Source organism: Triturus cristatus, chromosome 11 (genome assembly GCF_964204655.1).
Source record: "Triturus cristatus chromosome 11, aTriCri1.1, whole genome shotgun sequence".
NCBI lineage: Eukaryota > Metazoa > Chordata > Amphibia > Caudata > Salamandridae > Triturus > Triturus cristatus.
Window position 1 is genome coordinate 494,837,358 of NC_140594.1, and position 22,241 is coordinate 494,859,598.

The following is a 22,241-nucleotide window of genomic DNA, read 5'->3' on the forward strand; positions in this document are numbered from 1 at the left end:
GGAGGTTGAACTAGTACGATGCTTAGTACTGCTTGGACTTTGTTACATCCCTTGTGAGTCGCTTCATTGCTGCCAATGAATGCTCGAAGGTTGAGTTATGGCAGTCTCCTAAAGAAGCCAGGAACAGTCTTACAGAAGAGGAGGAAGAACAATTGCAGGCACCTATAAAACATTTTGATGCCTACAGACCTGTAGCAGTGTTTAAGAAGTAAGTGGGGTTCCTCAAGGGGGTCACAAGCCGCATCTGCCGCTATGCTCACCACCTCTGTAACCTCACCAAGGCCTCCCTAGCTTGAAATTGATCCTAATGAGGCCAAACAGGACATTTCTTGAGCTGCGCCATTACGACTGCTTAACCGGCTTAGTAACTCGATGGCTTGTAGTCTGTTGTCTAATATCCATAACATCTGTTAGGTTGTGTGCCTTACAGTCACATTCCAGCCCACATTCCATTCAGATAAACCACCAGACATTGCCCAACAAGGTGAAACGTATCCCTTGCTCCTGCAACCATGTTAAAAGAAATGATAAAGAACTGAGCATAAAGAGCTTATTCCACTTGCTCCTCTTATTTCAACCTTGCTTCAGGCATTTTTAGGCGGGTTGCCAGAACTCTGTAGATCTATTTATTTGGAGAAGCAGAGGAGGGTTGGATTGCGGGAATGGCACGGCGTGCGATGGGTAAAGAGTGTGTGCCCCTGCAGCAGTTTGCTAAACTGAGTGAGCGTGCTGTGGTAGGAAATTGACAGATGCTATGCTTACAGTGTTGTCAGCATTGTCCACAAGGCTCCGATGCAATGCAACAAAGCAGCACAGAAAGGGGGTATTGTCCCCTGCAAACTGCGGCAAAAAGGAGCAGGGAGGAGACCAGGTGAGATGGGACAACCTTCTCTTCACATCACAAACGCCTGCGCAAATGTGCCATCTGGCTTTCAATCACCCGGAAGCAGTTCATCAGCCATAGGACATAGCAGGAGCTCTAAGTGGCCTCGACCCTGAGGACTGGATACTCCTGCCCCTTTATTTCACTCTTACTGGTTCCTTCTTTCTACCTTTGGCATATTTTGTCAATCCTTCTCTTCCTCCTCCTTTCCCCTTTGAGTATTTTTCACTCTCTTGCTCTGGGTGAAAATCTGATGAGGAAAAATAAGTGCCAATCCCCAAAAATGAGTGCTGGTGGGCCCCACCTGCAATTACCGGCTAAAATTAAGCACTGGTTAAATGCTACTAGAAACCGAGACTTTCACAAATATGGTGAATGTCTTAAGCTATAAAAGCCAGTAGTTTAGTGCAAAATGTTAAACTTTTAACAACGCATCCTACAATTGAGATGCAGACTTGTACTAAAGACTTTAAAAATGATCGCTAGGTTAAAAGGAAGTCAAAAATCTAGTTATTGTCAGAAGCAGAATGGCAGAGCAGAGTGGGCTATTTCACAGAGAGAAGGTAGGACAACCTACATAGGGTTTTCAGCAATTCCTCGTTAAGCACTGTCCACAAGTAATAGAGAAAATAAAAGAAACGCAACTGGTCAAGGCACTTGAATGTTTGCCAGAAACAAGTGGCAAATGTAAAAAAAAAATGCTACAGGAAGGTGAAGTCATTATCTGAAGAAAAACAATCCAAATGAGTGGAGTTTACATTGTTTTGTCACAACAGGATGAGTGAACAATAATCATAGTCCCTACTAGCATGATTGAACTTCTGGCCTAGAGGTGTGGGAAAAAGAACTGTTTATACATTTGTCATAGTTATTGCTTTTTAGTTTTTTAATGGAGGCTGAGATGGTGTCTTTGATGCAGGACACTCAGCAACTCAACAGGTTCTGGATACAAAGTTAGCACTGTTCAAATTAAGGAAGTTTAAACAAAAAAAAAACTTGCCAACACATCAGACTGCGGCAGCGATTTCGGGACCAACCTCAGCCTCTGAAGCAAGTGTTTTCTTCTTTGTGGAATAAGGCTCTAGGAACATGAATGACCCCAGAATGCTCCCAGTAGGTTCACTGAGTTCTGAGGCAGGAGCAACTCTCCATGGCAGCGATAGGACCCACTCAGGCTTTAAGAAGGTGCTTGTAATAAAGAACTGAAAACCTTGAGAATTTGTGCTATCTCTTCAAGAGGTGCCTGCAAATACAGTGTCCAGATGTTGCCCCTATTGCACTGGGTGAGAAAGTCTTCCTACAGGGCAATGCAAACTCTGACATTGCATCTAGCATCGAAACCCCTGAGACAAAATGGGGTTGCAGAATTACTGTAAAGTGGTCTATTGATTATTTTTCAACAAAGATGAGTGGATAGAGAAGACATAAGGAAGAACCAGGGAAACCGGTGGCAGTTAAGGTGTATTGTCAGTAAGATTAACAGTAAAATTGACTTTCCTTAACTCCATAACTAGTAGAATGCCACCCTAACTCCAATCGTTTAGATTTGGGTCTAAAGAACATAGAGCATGTGGCAGAATTTACACCACTAGCCTTTTACTTGAGGATTTAGACCTGGAGCTTTCCTCTTGCCCTGAGGCAATCGTTTAATTAAGTAAGAACTTTAGATTTTAAGGTGGAGTATAACCTGGTTTTAAACATATTTAAAAATGGCTATTTAGATTAGGCATGAGTAATTACTGCACTAACCCTCAGCTAATAAATAAACATAAACTGGCATTATTAAATAAGGTGTACTGGACCTATATCAATGAGAAATTGTTCTGAGGCAAGAATGTTGGGATGCTAGCTGCCAGGTTCATGGATTGCAAAGACAATTTGCTTTTTGAAACATTCCTGAACCAAATTGAGACTCCCCGAGCTAAATCCTCATACCTCGAGTTTAGGTATGGCATTCCGCCCATTAATGGTTTTTGTAGCAGATGGAATGAGAGTCAGATTCAATGTACTTGCCCCTCTTGCTCGGCTGGTGATGCGCCAGAGGAGCACTTTTTTATTTTTTTGTCCTGCCTATAATCTACTTAGTAAATCATGGATTATCCCAATGTGTTGTATGCTATCTTTGAGACATCTGAAGGAAGTACTTTGGATTATGAAGAGTGATGGTACTGAGTGATTAGGCTCCATATATATTATGTATGCTTGGCGGTTGAGATGTAATGCACTGAAATATGATTTAGGTCCATGATAATTATTTTATTATGCACTTTAGGGGTTTATTCAAATATTTTTAACCATGCCTACTGTGACTTCATTTGTATAGTATATAACACTATTTTAACTTAGGGTAATAAGTCATTACAACTGAGAATTGTTGTACAGGTATTTAGCAATGTGTCATATTATTGTAATGAATTGACACTAGTTGAATGTGCATAGCTGTGGTAATTAGCAAAAACTGAGCTGATTGGCCTTAATGCACAAGCAGATTTGAGATATACTGCTAATCATTTGAGTACTGTATCAAACAATTGCAATATAATTACAAGTGTGGTGCGTACGTGTTCATGCACAATTCTTAGATAATTTGGAACCAGTTGGGGACTATAAGAAGTTAATGAATTATGCTGCTAGTTTAAATAAAGCACTATGACTGAATGCAAGCAGCACCCTTTTCTAACATCTTTGCCAGCTGTGATAATGGAAGTTTAAGCATTTGTCGTTTTTATTTTTTTATTTTATATGAAATTTTAGACGATGTTATATTTTTGTAAAAAAAAGGTTAATGGACTAGAAACGGCTATGAAGTATTATACAGGGAATAAATATATAATAAGTCAGTGTTCTGTATCATATATGACTATTTTCGAAATTGGGATGTATATACTATAGCCCTATCTATTACGGTATGTAATCTATTGGTATTATGCTGCTTGTATGTACTGTATGGTTTATATAAACCGAAAAAAGGATAATAAACAAAATTTAAAAAAATACTAGATTGTGTAGGACGTGCAATTCAGCTATCTTTCCGAAATCTGCCTTTTTTATTTAGAAAAGCGCTTTGCTGATACTGTGGATGACTGTTATTTCCACATTACGCAGTTAGGCATGTATGAAATACTTTGATGCATCCTGCATCCATTGCACTGAACTGTAAACTGCTTCAAACTGTATTTGTGTGCATATATATTAGGGACTACTCCAGTTAACGTCGTTTTGCTGATCTTTTTCATTATGGAAGAGTGGTTCTCTATGATGCGCTGTTAAATGTTAGTCAAAGGGTCTCCAATTACTAATCAACAGCTATGAAGCCACTAAAAACTGTCTACTCCTCAAACTGTACGTACCTTGTATCGGTATGCATATGCGCATGGTATATGTCCATGACAATTTTGTTGACCAAATTAATGGCAGGAAGTCCTAGTTTAACACGTTTAATACTGCACAAGGTTTGTGCCCTTCTAAAATTAAGTTCAAGAGTTACGTTTTCAGATGGCATGTTAACCGGTAAGCACGTCCCTGCAGGTATTGGGGGTACAGTGGCAAGCTTGTGAATACAAAAGCAAGACACACTCTGTGCATTGCTTTCACAGACTTAACATGCACTTCCAGTGCAGCAGTTAGGTGTCAGGATACCTATGACATCCAAACACAAGAAAGCCAGTACACTTATTTTGAGAATTTGAAAGGTGGGACATATTTTAGCGGGGAGAGTCTCCAGCGATGACTGTGGGAAGACCGGCAGAGCAAACAGGAATGGATGTGGGTAATAAAACAGCCAAATGCTTTTGAGAACATTCTCCTCTGGAATGAGCTCAGGGTGCTCGTTTTGGTAGTAGGTGAGGGAAGGAGTGGGAGGGTCATGCCTTTACTAGATTTTTTCACCAAAAGAAAGACAAGAAAGAACATTAGGTTACTATATTTCGAACACAGAGTTCATTAAGTGCAGTAGAATTTAATGTTTTGAAGAGCTTTGTGCGTGATGGGTTAAGATTTAAAAACGTTTTTGTTCTTAAGAGTAGGACACTTTGAGGATTGAAAAACATGGTCTTGGACACTCAGACTTTTCAACTATGGAAATATGTGCATGCCGCCCACTCACAGAAGTGAACATGGATTTTAAAATAAGGGGCACAGAAACATCACAGTTCATACTCAAATCAGTCCATTTCAAATTGACTGTGTGTGTGACTAAATCCTACAGTACCCTTAATTTTTGCTTGCAAGAGCAGTGTACATCCTAGGTAATCCACCAGCATTTACTGTATTAGAGGGTGGTTCAGTTAATATTCAAAGCAGGAACAGGGGTGGGAGCAGTGTGTTCCCACCTCTTTCTGTCTAATATTCAAAGCAGTCCATTTCAAGTTGAGTGTCTGTGACCAAGTCGCAGAGTCACCTGTATTTTTGCTTGTGAGAGCCTAGAATGTCTTAGCTAATCCACCAACATGGACCGTATTAGAGTGGTGGTTGTGCAAGACATAATGATGGATCTATGACGGAACCACCTATGCCATTACCACGCATACCTTTACAATGACAAATGAAATGTAAGTATATATCGGGTAAGTGAAAACATATATGCTGCTCTAACTGTCAAAAATGACCAGCACTCTCGGGGTAGATGAAGCGTTCCTTTATTGAAACGTGCAAAAAGCAGATGTATTTCCGTAAGCACCTTTATCAATGCCATTGATAAAGCTGCTTGCCGAAATGTATCTGCTTTCTACACATTTGAATAAAGGAACGATTTACCAACCCAGAGAGTGCTGGTTGTCTTTGGAAGTTGGTGCATTGATATGTACCCGCAAGTCTACCCTAGCGTGACCGAGCACCCGACCAAGAGTGCAAGTGGCCTTGGTGCAAATATATTATATATACACACATATACAAATAGAAACTTATTTGCTTTGGATTTTATTTTTAGTGATATATGTGAAAGCAAAAATTGAAAATTCTTTGCAAAAAGCAAAAGAGAAAATATAGGAAAAACAAGGCAATGTTTGTGTAAAGACACACATATATATATATATATATATATAAAAATATATACATATATACACATTATATATACGTGTGTGTGTGTATATATTATATATATTATATATATATATATATATATATACCCTTAAACCCTAAACTCAATCACCACTAAACCCTAAAAATACACTCATCACCCAAAACACTTACCCACACCTACAACCCTAAAAACACCCTTACCACTCAAGAACCTTATCCACCACTAATCGCACCCAATACCCTTACCTAACCCCTAAAAATACCCATACCACCCACTACCCCCACCCATAAACCTTAAAAACACCCTTACTACCAAATAGCCCTACCCACCCTAAAAATACCCTTACCACCCAATACCCTTACCCACCCCATAACCCCAAATTCACCCTTAGCACTATATACCCTTACTCACCACCAAACTCTAAAACATCCCTTACCCTAATTTCTAATATATAAATTCACTTACTTGGCATATACTTACATTTTCGTTGTAATGGCATGCTGTGGTAAAAGCACATGCATGGTAAAGACTTGAGTGGTAAAGGCACTGGGAGGGAATGACTGCGTGCATGGTAATGGTAATGAGTGGTAAAGACTGCATGGTAAAGGTTGTTTACCCATAATGATATTTGATTACTTTGTTGTGGTAAAAGTACCAAAGCCAGTAGTATACCGCACAAACTAGAAGCAATAATCAACATTCACTGAACACGTTTTGCGTTTGTTTCACAACGCTCAATTGTACTAGGAGCACTGCATGCAGATTGTGGAAGACAGCTGTATTGGACATTGTGGTGCTCAGCCACAATAAGAAGATTATGATAGGAGGAACGAGCCGAAGGGTAGGGTTATTCGACAAAAGGAGCTGCCATAGTACACGTTCTGAATATTACAGACCACTGTTTCATAGGCCTGCAGTGATCCAACACAAAGACCTACTTGTGAAATGACTGTCTAACTGAAAGTCCTTTTGAAGCTGTATTGAGCGAAAAAGAAAAGTCTATAGGATCAGCAAAGTACCAATCAAAATAATTGCAGTTGGCCCTGGACTAAGGTAGAAGACAATCTTGAAGCAGTCACTGCTACTGGGTAACCTGGCACCCAAGAAAGGACTAGTTGTAAATAATTATTTCCGCAGCAAACTCTGTTACCGGTCTCTAAATGCTGAGATCTCTGCATACAATGGCATTCCAAATGCAATGCAACACAGTAAGACAACATGGGACGCCAGTAGGTCATAACATCAACGTGAATCATTTATTGTCTTTACATGCATTCCGCTACATCTAAATCAAAGCAAAGAAAATAGAGGATCGAGTATACAATACCTCAAAGGCAAAAATCGTGTTCTGTAAAGGATTGCTCCTAGGGTCCACTGTACCTCTTTGTCATACACCTGTAGAGCAGTCTTCAAGTTGCTGTAATTGAGTGGGAAAGAAAAGCCTGTATGGAAGACCTCATACATCCATGCTGACTTAAAGCATTGATACCTAAAGGAGAGAACGGAAAAACATAAGATTTCATCTGTAGTATTATTTGAACCCATTAATTGGTGTCACTGTCAAAGCACAGAAATTCTTTTAACTAAGTCTGAATTGAGCATACCCTACCCCTTTCTAATTAATGCCATACTAAAAACATGATCATTTAAAGCAGGGACCCACAGAGTGTTGGTGCGTATGTGTATTCTCAGAAAGAAATACTAATGGTTCTTTATGGGTTTTCACAGTATAGGAACAGATCCATTGTAAAGTGCATAGACGACACAACATTTATCTGTAGCTTTCCTACAGGCGACACAGATGAAGGCATTAAAAAAACATGGCTGTAGAACCTAAGTCAATTATACGCAAAAGAGGAAAAAGAAACCTCTTTCTGATCACTAAATAGCTAACCAGAAAAAAATCTAACAAGAGACTACCACAAATTCTAGTGAAACCATCCAAAACATGTAGCCAGAGACTTCAAAGACAACATTAAAGTTGTCTTCAACATTGTTGAATAGACTACATTCTGATACAAAGGCATAACACTAAAAGTTATTCTATTTAAGATACAAGTGTTCAAGCAATTCCATAACATTTCTTGCTATCCAAGTTGGATAGAGTATATACTAACATGAACGCCTTGTCCCCGGGATTAAAAATCTCAATATAAAGCTCGAAGACGGCAAAGATACAAAGGTACATGTTTCTTTTTGCAAGTTTTCAATTTCAATTTGGTACAGCACAAACAATTGTTCAGGCTTGATAACACATTTGATTTCAGACGATCTAAAATAAAAGCATTGCAATGCAGTTTACTATTTTTGTAGAGCACTTATAGTTGATATCTTCGATAGAAATTTCCAAGCATGATAAATCCCTACCCTTCTGATACTAAACAGTACAAGAAAGTTTTGAGATGTCAAGTCACTCCACTGCCTCAGTAACAGACTCTTCTCTCCCCATTGATGAACTAAACAAATAAGTTACTTACCTTCGGTAACGCCTTATCTGGTAGAGACAGGATCAAGCTGCAGATTCCTTACCTTTGAATTCTCACAGACGCCAGACTGGATCTGTTTTTTTTGTACAGCAGTACCTCTGCGCATTACTAGAGGGCGTCTTGTGACTCCATAGCGATGCCGACCATCTGATGCCCCAGAAGCGATGTCACCTCTTTAAATCAAGCTGTTCCAGTGCACTAACAATACAGCAGTAGGGAAGAGTAAGCTTCCAACATCAGGCCTATGACAAGAGGTAAGCCACAACACATGTTGAATCACAGCTGGACTGTTTGTTTCCAGCACCAGCCTGAGCTTCGGGTCACCGAATCAACCCAACCTGAGAAGCCTGGCCGCATTTATGTAATGAAGGATGTCCAGAAAACCTACTTCTCCCTCTGAAGGACTCTTGAAAAGAATTGTCTTGGGACATGGCAAAATGGCGGCCGCTGCTGTGGCTGTGTGAGCTGACTCGCCACCTCCTACGGATGCAAAATCCCTCTCCTGACCCTTAAACCCCCGAAAAGCTTTTTGAATAAATACCTGAACGGATGATTTGGCAATCTTGGTTTCGGATCGGGTGGGTACCGCTGCCGTTTCAGCTGGTGCCTTGGAAGGCTCTCGGCGCTGTTGCTTTATCGGCGCTCACTGTGTACTTGCTCGGTAAAATGCCGCCGAATACCGGAATGAGAGGAGCAAAGAACCGCGGCCTCTCAGGGAATCCGGCAGCCGATGAACATCTACAACCCACTTCTAATTCGGCTGTGAAGACGAATGCGGGAAAACGCGGCCCCGTAAGTACTCCAGCGGGGGGTTTCTCGCGGACCGGGGGGCTAAGCAAGAGCAGCGTTAAAACTGTCCCCGCCCTGTTCAAAGCCCACGGAGAAAAGCAAAGTGGAACGATCTCCCAACGTGAGAAAGGAAAAGGGAAAGGGAATCCCGAAACGCCAACAATAATGCCGGTATCAATTTTACCTGAGGCGATGCTGCAGGGGTCTGTGGCTTTGACAGCTGCTCCGCTGGCACTTGGGATATCTCTGGAATCCCCGAGACACGACATTGATGAAATGACTGGGGTTGCAAGTAAGGGGGAATCGGTGCCTGCTAGCGGAGCTTCCCTGGCTGACAGCAACTGTAAAGACACTTCAGCACATCCAGCACATCAAACCAGTTGCATTATGGACCCTGTAGTCCTTTCTGAGATCTGCCCGAGTAATCCCTTGTCTATTGATCCGACATGCTTAGCAAATTTAGGTGGCGATGAACCTGTGGCCCACAAAGATGAGGAAGTGGGTGATAAATGTTACTCCCTTTCTGATTACTCCCACTCTTCCGATGATGATTCAGCTGCTGGTGAAGATAACAGTGACTGTAGTAGTTTACACGGGGAGGAGGAGAGCGATAGAACATTGTTGGGCCAAGATGGAGCCGCCGCCTCATATGATCCCAAGGCATCAGCGAATCCAAACAAGGATGGAGCTGGTTTGATGACATGGGATTATTCTTTTTCTCCAAGTCTGAACAGCAACGTGATCCCAGCAGAGATTCAATCTGCTGATAATGAAAAGGCTATAGATCTAAACCGAGATGAAATTACGCTCCCTATTATATATCAAACTATTATGGCCCTCAGAGAAGAAACCAGATCTGAGAGTTTAAGAACACAGGGGGCCTATCGTAAACTTCAAAATTCCATCAGAAGAGTTGCCAAGTCATGCTCTGACTTCTCTACAAGAATGGGGGAAGCTGAAACTTGAATCTCTCAATTGGAGGATGAGTTAACTGCCCAAAAAACACTTACAGAAACCATCAAATCTATTAAGGATGATACTGTGTGGAAACTAACGGACTTAGAAAATCGTACAAGGCGGAATAATCTTCGCATTCTTGGTATTCCTGTGGGGAAAGAAGGTGGTGATGTCCGTCAATTTGTGGTGGAACTCTTTGCTGAAGCATTTCCAGAACTTCAACATTGAGAGTGGCAAACACAAATTCAAAGAGCCCACCGCTTCCCCTTTAATATCCGTAAGAAAAGTGGTGTACTAACTGAACAGAGACCTCGTGCAATTCATATTTCACTTAATAATTTTCTAGCTAGAGAAGCTATATACGACCTGCTAGATCGGATAAAAAGCGCAAGGCCATGGGCTGTGATTTTTTTGTTCGACCTGACTTTTGTCAGGCTACTGTAGAGAAAAGATGGCTCTTGCGGCAATTGATATCTGGCTTTCAAGCTAAAGGAGCTCAGGCTTTTCTTTTAAGCCCTGCGAAGTTAAAAGTGATTTTTCAAGGGCAAACTCATTTTTTTTTGTCTGAGATTCAAGCTCAAGAATTTCTGTCCGCTATTTAATTCTATCAGGGGGTATCTATTATCAAATGCAATAAACCCAATATAGAGGAGGGGGGGGGATTACGTAGGTAGAGGTTGAGCCTTGCTTGACATCACCAGGGACTGAGTTCCCTAAGCCTCGTGATTTGGGGGGAGGGAAGGGGGTTGGCCCCTTGGGGAGGGTGGGGCACTTTGGGTGGGGGTGGGGGGGGAGCACAAGGTATGTTTAATTTACTTAATTTATCCAATTTGTTTGTACATCTTTATTTATATAGGGAAATAATTATCATAATGGTGATTTCAGTAATGCTTACAATTTGATTACTTGGTCTCGGGCCAAGTGAATATTTTGTCATTTCATATTGAGAATAGCTAGAGATAAATTGTCTATTTGTACCATCAATATTTCTGGGCTTAATGACCGCAAAAAAAGGAAACTTTTTGCCAAAATAATCAAGCAATTACAAATAGAAATATTATGTGTACAGGAAACACACATTTCTTGGTGCAACCGCAATTGGCTCAGAGATCTGGGCCTTGATCTACTTGCCTGTACACATCAAGGCACTAATACTCGTAGGGGTTGCAATCTTAACGAAGTATGGTACTATTGCTTGTAGACGAAAGAAAGAGGATCAACTAGGACGCTGGGTGATCCTTTTGATAGATATTCGGGGTCTTCTTTTTACAATCTGCTCTATATATGGGCCTAATTCTGACGATCCAGAAATTTTGAATAATATTAATGTAGAATTAGCTACTTGGCCATCTCCACTGGTTATTTGCGGTGATTTCAATATTCATCTAGAACATAACTTTAATTTAACTGGTGGTATACCCTATTCCGGCCGTAAGAATAAAACGTTTAAGGCTCTACATGGCCTGATCGTGGAATATGATTTGGTGGATATATGGTTCAGACATAGATCTAGAGAGCCTGGATATACCTTTTTTTCAAATCCACATAAAAAACTTGTACGGCTTGATTATTTTTTTTGCTCACAACAGCTAGCCGATAAAGCTACTTATGCCTACATCCAAGACTTATCTCTGATCATAATCCACTAATGATTGAGATCCCACTATACGGACTCCCAAGGAATTTTAATACATGGACATTTGACAAAAAACTCTTATTAGAAGAGGCCTATTGTCAACATGTAGCTAAATGGATTCTGGAATTTTTTAATATTAATAAAGGTACTGCTCCAGAAACTACGGTATGGGACGCATTTAAAGCCGCCCTACGCGGGGAAACACTTAGTTTCTCATTACATCTTCAGAAGGAGACTAAAGCTTTGATTAAATCCTGGATTGATGAACTGACAGCAGCAAAAGATTAGTACAGCTCAAAATATTGATGAATGTTTAAATGTAATCTCTGCTATTAAGTCCAAAATATATTTACATTATGCAGAAGAGATTGCATCTAATTATATCCAACACCGCTCAGATATTTTTGAATTTGGGGAACAAACCGGGAAACTTTTGGGTAAACGCATTAAACAAAGAGTTGTGGCGAATGATATTTGTAGGATAAAGGGTCAGCAGGATCAAATTGTTGATACCCCTCAAGGTATATTAAATGTATTTCATAATTTTTATAGTCAACTTTATATGGCTGAAAAAGAAGCTACTGCTGAAAGTATTATGGGATTTTTAAATGGAATAACCACATGTAAAGTGACCATGGAACAAAATGAGGTTCTTAACTCTCCAATCACCTGGGATGAAGTTGAGACCGCTATTTTATCTCTAGCATCTGGCAAAGCTGTTGGGTCAGATGGCATCCCCCTTGAGTTTTTCAGTAAATTTCGACAAACGCTGAAACCTATTTTAATTTCACTGTTTCAGCTAGCCCAACGGGGATTGACTCCCAAATCTTGGCAAAGGACTATGATTATAGTGTTTAAGAAAAAGGGGAAACCGGAGCTCAACCCAGGTTCTTATTGACCGATTACACTTATTACGGCTGACAGTAAGATGTATGCAAAAATAATTGCTGCTAGGCTCTGTTCTGTTATAACTCCATTAGAATCTCCTAGACAACATGGGTTTATCCTGGTAGAGATACCACTGGCCATATTAGGAGAGCAATTGCCCTTTTTGATTGGGCGCAGGTCACGGGATCTCCGCTTGGGATGATCCTGTTAGACGCGGAAAAAGCGTTTGACCGGGTCTCCTGGCGATTCCTGTGGTCGGTTCTGTATTGGAAGGGATTTTCCTCTGAATTTATTCAAGCCTCATATATATCACCTGAAGCAGTCATTCGTATATCTGGTCAAAACTCACAAACATTCAATATTACCAGAGGTACTAGGCAGGGTTGCCCCTGTTCTCCATTATTATTTTCTCTTTATATTGATCCCTTTTTAGAAAAACTCGAAAGGGAAATAAATATTGAACCCGTAATTCTGCATAATATTTCTTATACAACAATGGCCTATGCCGATGACATAGCAATATTTACTAGTAATTTAAGGCACGCTCTCCCTATTGTGGATATCTGTGCAAAACGATTTGGGGATCTCTCTGGTTATAAACTGAATTTGGACAAAACGCAATGTCTACATTCAGATAGATCCCGCCCTCTAGATATTACAATTTCAGAGGCTACTTATTTGGGGGTCAGAATAACATCGGATGTAGAACGCATTCCTGAACTTAATATATTACCCGCTATTCATACTATTAGCACTGTTTTGGAAAGACTAGATCATCTGCATTTATCATTATATGGCCGAAGTAATGTTATAATGACTATTTTTCCTAATTTTTTATATTTTTTTAGAACTATTCCCTTAATTTTTTCACCCTCTCTTTATGCTAAAATTGAACAGACCTGCTTTCGGTTCTTATGGAGCTATCGTAGACCTAGAAGAGCAATAAAATGGATGACTCTGCCAAGATTAAGGGGAGGTAGGGTATGCCGAATTTCTTATTATATCATCTGGCTGCTTTATTTCAGCACATGGAGATACTTGTGACTGCTAAAACAGCTAGATCAGATGCTATTAACCCCTCAATTTAGGAGATGCTTTTAGGAGAACATGCCCGACAAAGACTAGTTAAGACCCTGGAACCAAGTTACTACAAGAAAACTAGATTCAAAATAATTAAATCTGCATATTCTGTATGGCAGAGAATTCTGAAGCTTTTCAACATCCCTAACCTCAATCTGTACACCCCTTTTTTAGTATATGGCCTATTACCTTCAACATTCCAAGATAAGATTACGTTCAGATGGGCTGATTTAGGTATTAAGGTTATTGGGGATATAAGTCAAAATGGCAGCTTGAAGTCATTTATACTTTTGCAGAAGGAATTTGGCCTCCCTAAATGCGATTTCTTTAAATTTTTACAAATTCGAAGTTTTCTTGGTTCTAAATTACAAATGGCTCAGGGGAATTTGGATCCAATTAATATAATTGAAGTGCTTTTACGACAATCACGCATTGGGGCAATATATCAGACCTTGTTGGTGGAACTTTCTGATGATTTAATATTGCAATGTGCCCGGTGGGAAAGGAAACTAGATAAAGTTGGTATTAAATCATTAGAGCTGGCAAATTCAGTAGTTTTATCTGGCAGTCTGAAATCGCAACATTTTATGTCAGTCTTTGATCTGTATTACTCCCCTGCCAAAATTTCGAAATGGATTCATTCTCAGGAGAGCTCTGGTCATTCTTGTAATCGGTGTGGATTGTATGGGGCTGACTCAATACATATGTTCTTTTTGTGTCCAAGTTTAAACATTTTTTTTCAAGATATAACGGGCTTCCTAAACTTAATTTTAATGACTCCTGTTATACTTACTCCTGAGCTGGTAATTTTTGGTGTTGAAAGTGAAGTGGAAACAACATTTCGGGAAAATGCCGAAATTAGCTTTCTTTTTATTTCTAGGTCTATAACGAGACTATGCATAACTACTAATTGGATCAATGCTGATGCTCGTACTTTTAGCAATTGGAGATCAAGGCTACTCTCGCTATATAATTTAGAACTGTTTACAAAAAACGTGGCCCCCAGAAACAAATCTGGGGCCAAAAAATGTGGTCCCCGATCACTAAATGGTTGGACGCTACTGTATAGATCTGTTTCTTATTTCCCATTTCTATATATTTGTGTACTTAACTCTTTTTGGTTATATTATTTTTCAGTTTTTTAATCTCATTTCTGTATTGTTTGAGATGTACAAACTCTGTAATCTTGCTTGTGCGCAAATTAATAAAATTTCAAAACAATTAAATAAATAATGAAAAGAATTGTCTTACTGACCCTAGGGGCCTTACTCCCCACAAACTCAAAACTGAATGCATGGTTCTGTATGGCAGCTAACGTTTGGGGAATCTTATGCCCAAGTCATGTATTGAGTAGAAGCGATGAAGGAGAAAGCTCATTTTTATGCTATGGACTTTACTGGACCAGGACAAGTCAATTCTCACCCATATGTACAGATCCTTAAAAAGAACCCTCAGAAGATTTTAGGACATTACAAGCATACACAGCGTCATAAGTGTTAGTAATGTTTACTTCGGAGTATCTAATTAGCTCATCAGTGTATTCAAAGCCAAATATGCGAAGGTGGTGGAGGCCACTCATTCCCCGAGAATTGGTGTATTTAACCGAAAACCCAAAGACTGGAGAAATTCTCCAGTTTTGCCACTGATGCAGGGATTAATTTAGCAGTATCGACAAAGAAGTAAACGCTAAATAGCAAAAATGTAAGCACTACACTTCATGTGGCAAGTCCGGTTATTTTTGATTCCCATTTTTGTTGTATCAGAGACCCCCTTTGGAGAGTAAATATTGGGGTTGGCATCCCAGTCTCATGCCTCTCAAGACCTGGATGCGCTGGGAGAATTCCCCATTGACTTTAAGGCTTGCGGTGGGCTGTACATTGTTAACCCGTTATGAAGGTAGTCAGAGGGGATCAAGAAGGTTTTGGAAAACACTTGGACATGAACAGCTAGTTAACCCTATGAACTTTCTCCTCCGCATCAACTGTGAGAACTTTATACTTGGCTGCTGTATCCACTAGGTTCACCTCAAGTCTTGTGTTTGCCTGTCTGACAACCGTTTCTGAACCACAACTGATAGGGGGAGAGGTGACCAGGGCCAGGTAGACTGTGTTTATTGTTGAGACCAGACGTCTTGTAAAGATTTTTACAACATGGTTGAGAAGTGGTATCAGATTATATTAACCACACAGTTAAGGACCCTATTCGGTTTTTGCTACAGTGTGTTCAACAATTCCATCATGGTTTCAGCTGCCTTCATCTAGGAACAAAAAAGTAAACACTGCAGCTAGGGGCAGCGCTAACATATCTTGGAATACATGAACAACTGTGAAAAGGATCTCTGGGGTTTGTGCAAGGCATCCCTTTGATCCCCATTATCACCTCTGTGGGAATTATAGGAGCACTCATCTCTTATCACAATCAGTCGCTAGGGGTACATAGGATGGTAAACAGGCATCTTGTTCTTCACCATCTAATGCTTGACCTTGGTATAATTGATAATATATCCTGAATGCCATAAGTAATTCTGGGGTGGTAACCTGTAGGTCACTTTTCTCTTCAAGTATTTCACAGAAGGGATTGAATGATTGTACCACTTTTAGTTTGTAGACCAGAAGCAGGGAAGTCTGGGGGGAGAGAATTCCATTTCATTAGTAAGGGGTAGTAGCCAGAGAGCTCCAGTCATAATAGAGGAGTCTAGAGCCATGTCAAAGACCGATCTCTTTAGCAAAAACTAGAGTCTTTTCTAACAAGCCTCATGGACCTGGGAATAAAATGTGCAAACTAACCGTGCACCATGTTATAACCACACATGGAGGAATTCCAGATCCTCTACAGTCCTCCTCTCTTTAGTCCTCAGGAGCAATGGTAGAGAAGGGGCTTCCAGATTTATACAGGGATCCATAAAACACCACATTTATATTTCCTTTAGTCACCCATGAATAAATGACCAACTTGTAAAGCACCAACAATTGCCCAAAGGCGTCAAGGTGCTAAAGCGGGACTGCTGTCAGAGAGATGGAAGTATCAACCCTCTAGGGGATGTTAAAGGGCAAAGAGCCAGGTCTTTAAAGATTTACTGAAGGAGAGGTGCGACTTGAGGCAGGAGATCGATATAGGGAGGGTGTTACAGAGTTTAGATGCCACCACAGCAAAGGCTCTTCCTCCCCACCTTGTCCTCCTAAATCTGGGAACAACCGGCCGATTTTTATTGGCAGAACGCAGCTGTCTAGCAGGGACATAACTAGAGGTGGGCGGAATTTGCGTAACTGCGCTACGCAAATCTCCGTGAAACGGTAAAAAAACTTCGCAAGCACGCAGTGTTCCGCGAACACGCGGAATTGCTTGTTCCGCCCGTTCGTGATGCTTTTTGCCTGCTTGCGAATGCTGTTTGCATGCTCGGGGGGAAATATCTTGCGAAACACGCACTTTGAAAGCGCGATCAAGCAAAAAATTCCACGAAGCAGCGGATCGCGGAAATTTTGAGGCAATTCTGCGTCCTCCGCGGAACGTGAAATTACCCAAATTTCGCATGCGTAACGGAATTTACTGCCCAGGCCTAGACATAAAATTGGAGGATGTGTTGGGTTCCTTATGGACCGGAGTTATGAAGCGCCCTATGAGCAATGCATAGTGCTTTAAACAGAATGTGTTTCTCAGCTGGAAGCGAAGGCGATTTCTGAATGGGACCAGAAATCGAGTGAAATTTGGGAAGATCCAAAATAGGTCTCGCTGTGACATTCTGAACAAGTGCAGCTTATGAATGCATGCCCTGCAAATGTATAAGTAGAATGCATTACAGTAATACATCCTGGACAGAATGAGGGCAACAGCTGCTTCATGCAAAGAGAGAGAGAGAGAAGCGGCATGATCTTCCTCAGGGTCCACATAGCTCAGAAACAGGATGAGACCCATTGACCTGTTGTAAATTCTGCGATTTTAGGAAATACCAGTAGAACTGTTTTTTGTTCTTGTTGGCTCAATACAGAGAAATGATTGAGAAATTGTTCCGATACATTATTTCTCACATGCCTACCAACCTCCTGAGTGAACATCTTCACAGTCGGCCAAGCACAAACGGGAGGCTCTCAACAACATAGGTACCATCCCCGCCGATCGTGGAAGCATGAGTGTGTAAAGTACAGGGGTACCAATAGGAAATATCTTAGTGCCTCAGAGACGTTTTCTGAAGGAGTATAATATCTATCATGTTGTCATAAAGCACTCTTAATGGGCACATTCAACCACTGAGTTTAGCATAACTATTTGAAGTTTAGCCATATGGTTCTGATACTGTCGATAATGAGTGGAATTGGGTCAAAATCTCCTGTTTCCCTGTCCTCGCTCAGACAATGAAACAATTGATGTTCATGTGGTAGGTCTCAGAAGGATGTACATTATTTAAATAACTGGTTTGCAATCACTGTTCCAACTGTACACCACTCAAGTATGAGCTTTGAGACATCAGCTCAGTACCAAAACACACAACAAAACATACAGTATACAAAAACATACATTCCACCACTGCAACCACAACTTCATAACTAGAACCTGTGCCTTCCAACGCTCAACATAAAGTGCAGGTAGTATCTGTAAATCTACAAATATGGGTCCCATGTCACACACCACTATAACAAGCAGCAAAATAGAACATAATAAGCAATGTTTAGTATGGAAAGTACAGAAGGGAGTTGAGATGAAACTGAGATGAAGCCAGGGCATGTTATAGTAAAGCATAGTAACTATACCTCGCAGTACCTGGCACATAATTTTTTTTTTTAAAGCACCGAAAGAAGCCTAACTTCCTGGAGAGCCTGTGAACAGTGAAACTTGGCATCCACTGCATGTTCACATTTCTCCAAAGAGGTTTATTGTGATTCCATTTACTCTTCTCACCACATACTGTGTGCTCATCTGCATTGCCTGCTTGGGTTTCGTTTCTTCCACTCTCCTGATTAGGGTGATAAGACTTGCCACCTTATCCTTGTCAGTCACATTAGAGTCATGATGATAAGAAGTTTATGGCTATCTGTCAATGTCCCTACCACATATGATTTACCTTCCATTGAAAACATGAGGCGTACCGGAGACCTAGAGTGGCGCAGAATTGCTCTCTCATCTAAGACTGTGGACCCATGGCTAAAATCTCTTCTTGTTAGGAGTTACAGATGAGATATTCTGAAATAGCACAATCTTGTCACACAGAAAATGGATCTCCTCTTTCACCCTCAGCTGCCATTATAGTTTATTTTAGTTGGAAAAAGTGCACCCTAGTAAGAACATACGGAGTGAGGTTTTGTCAGATCCGGAATGCAGAAAAAAGTCTGTATGTCTGGTCTAATTCAATGTTGAAGCTCTAATGTTTTGCCATGTCATGTTAAGAGTGCCGTGACTTGTTTTTCCAGCCCAGCGCCAGTAAACCGAGGGTTGATTTCAGAGATTTTTATATTATCCTTGCATGAGCGATATTCAATATCCTCAAGCTTTTCTGGTATGCTGAGTAGCTGGGACTGTAGAGTTGCCACCCCTTGCGACAGTCTTTTTTCTTCTAAGCATGTTCCGCAATTAAGTTCCCGACTCGATCTAGCTGTGTCTCAGCTTTCTGTAGGTTATGGTCCAGTTCCGGGATACATTTTTTTAGACCTTGATGCAGGGGTGCCTTTTCAGCCTTGACCTTTTCTATCTTCAAGCTAATATTTCCCTTCGTGGCCAGCGCTCAACAGTCACAGTGTTTCTCTAAGCCTTCCATATCTTGGGCTTCTGACTGCTTTGAACCCAGCTCCTTCGCATCCTAATACTTTCTTTGTAGAAGCATTTTTAGGTTGCTACTGTTTCTGCAAAGCAATCTCGAATTTAGGTGCCAAACTGGCAAAACAGCTTGATGCCTTGTATCAGTCTGGCAATCAAAAATAAAAGAGATAGCACATTCCATGCGTTTACTTTGACATCTGCCTCAGATGTTTGGATATGAGGGGTTCACCATTAGTATTACAATGTGTCGTACTACAGGGTGTTTAGATTCAGTAGCCAAAGTGCATTCTGGCTAGAGTATATAATGTTATTGATGGGTAACACCTCTACTGGGCAAGGGTCTCCTCATCAGTTCCCCACGTTGTCCCTGGTTCAATTTTGTACTTTAGTCCTCTCCCTCAGATTCTCTTATGCAATCCTCAGCACATACACATCTAAGGTTGCTTGACATCTTCACAAGGAGAATTTGATTAGTGGTTAGACCAGATTGCCCATCATGGGCCTAATTTTATTAATTTGCAAATAGTATATTCCCTCATTCAGCATGGCAGAGACAAGCTTAAAAAGGAAAGAAAACTGACTACTGATTCAGCAGTACAAAGTACCACAGTTTACGAAACACACACTAGAATTTTTATGTATTCCTAGATATGAACAAGATACCACAAAAGCACAAAAATTGACACACTTATTGAAAGCACCAACATATACCAGTCATCAAAATAAGAATTGTCCTAAAAGAAGAAAAAAGCATTCCAAATTTTTTCCGCTATGAAACTGGCCCAAGTCTGCTCTTGTGTGCTGGTGTAAATTTGCATAGAATGATAATTATTTCAGTTTTAAGGAAGGAACCAATTAGAGGTCTCGATTTTAAATAAGGGTCAACGGTGAACAAAACAAAAGAACAGGGATAGAATAGCAGCAATACGTATAGATTTTGAAATATCTGTCAAGACCCCAAGTCTAGAGGAACCAGTCTACTCAAAACAACAAACTAAAACCAAATGAAAGCCAAAGTACATTGGATCCCACAAAATCGAGACTAACAGGGAAAAAGAGAAACACCACAGACACTAAATACGTTTCATATCACCTATATTCAAAGGAAACGTACTCCTATTCCCGAGGGAAAGCAATGGGGAGATAAGGCGCAGTAAGTCAGAAAAAATGTGGGGTGTTCAGGAAATCATTGAGAGGATAGTATGACCTTATTTTCATCCACTCTGCTGTTAAGCACCATCAACTCACCCACATCCTAGTAAAGTACATGTATAACATCCAGAAGGTTTCAGGCACAATGCACATCAAGGAGCAACAAGTATCAAACAATGAAAAATGAACCGTCATTCACAATGAAAAATGAACCATCTGGGACTCCTACTTAGTAACGTTGATGCTGTACATTAAATCTTAGCTGCATCGGGACCAATGAAGTTAAAGAACTTAATGTAGTGTGTCACCTTCAGCTTGAATGCATAGTGAGGTTGTTGCCCTCGGGCTCAGGAAAACAGTCATTTTTTCGTCAGATGAGCTTAAGCCCTGAAATCTAGAAAAAGCCAAATGTATCTGCCACCACCTTGCAGGTCATACTTCAGGGCAGCAATCTTCCTCAGGATGGGGATGTGCTAGTCAGGATCTTGCCGCCCTATTGGGAAGCCTGTAGGTTTTCTTCATGGGGAAGAGCCAGACCAATGAGATGTAGACGGATGAGCAGAAAAGAATGACACTCTTCTCCTCGAGCAAAGGCCAAAACCCATATTTTCAAAGCCCCTGTGCGTTATTGAGCACTTCTATTCTGCTCTCCAGCTGCAAAATTGCCTTGATTCACATTGTATAAACGATAACAGTTAACAAGGTTTCATCCTTGTTTGGTCAGTGTGTCTCTCATCACCTCTAAATCTGGTTTCAGTTACAGCTGCCATGGTTTCATCCAGTCATCTTTTGTTTGATATTCCCCACATGCGACTCCACCATCTGGATGTCTTCTCCATCTTCTCAAGTTTTTCGCTGCTAATCTTCACTGTGTCTAAAACTCCTGTCTGACTCTTAAGCAACTTTTCAGCAGTTAATGCTCCACTTTCTTTAAAGGGGTGCCTTCGGTTTGCACAGCTGAGGATGGAATGAATCCTCCTTTACACACCTTGTGTGATTCTTGAAAATCTTGCCTCCACCCAACCTCATTGTGCCATCACAGACCAGTTAAATTCTTACCAGGGACTGCCAGCCAGCTCTGCACACTGTGAGGGAAGCTTCCCAACTATAATCCTCCTACACACAGCAGGGCAGAGAAGATAGATAATTATTTATCAACCCCAGTTAAGCTGCCACTCACCAGCAAATGTCAGGAGAAGTTTCTAATTCTTTATTAAAGCAAATGAGTGGCAGTATTTTAAGGAACCGGGCACAACACCCTTGCCAACAATGCTCAGGGCGTCTACTGTAAAGGGTTGCTTCTTGCCTAGGTAGTGGACTCTCCCATCGCCTCATTCCCAGTATAAACAAAGGGTTCCAGTCATTGCATCAATGGATATGGTCTCCACCAGACATTGACCTAAGGCTGCCAGAGAACCACTAGCCGCCCCTAGAGCAGAGAAATCAGAAATAGCTTAAAAAAAGCTACCATTAGTGTTGCCTCCAAGATGCACCCCTTGCAGGTTATATTTTTTAAAACAGCATTGGGAACATCTCAACAGTTCCTTACAGCAATTGGGGGAGGTGGGGTGTAAAGTATTCTGTGGCACTACTTCATAGAGA

The 22,241-nt window shown here is 40.8% G+C and overlaps 1 protein-coding gene across 3 annotated transcripts in view; it reads right to left on the bottom strand.

The window, feature by feature from the left end:
- ENTPD4 (ectonucleoside triphosphate diphosphohydrolase 4) overlaps nucleotides 1–22,241 on the bottom strand; it is a 136,292-nt gene that overhangs the window by 7,319 nt on the left and 106,732 nt on the right. For all 3 annotated transcript variants that reach the window (XM_085633251.1, XM_085633252.1, XM_085633249.1), the window contains exon 12: nucleotides 7,231–7,392. In XM_085633251.1, coding sequence (XP_085489377.1) covers nucleotides 7,231–7,392 — 162 coding nt within the window. The remainder of the gene's footprint in view (nucleotides 1–7,230; nucleotides 7,393–22,241) is intronic.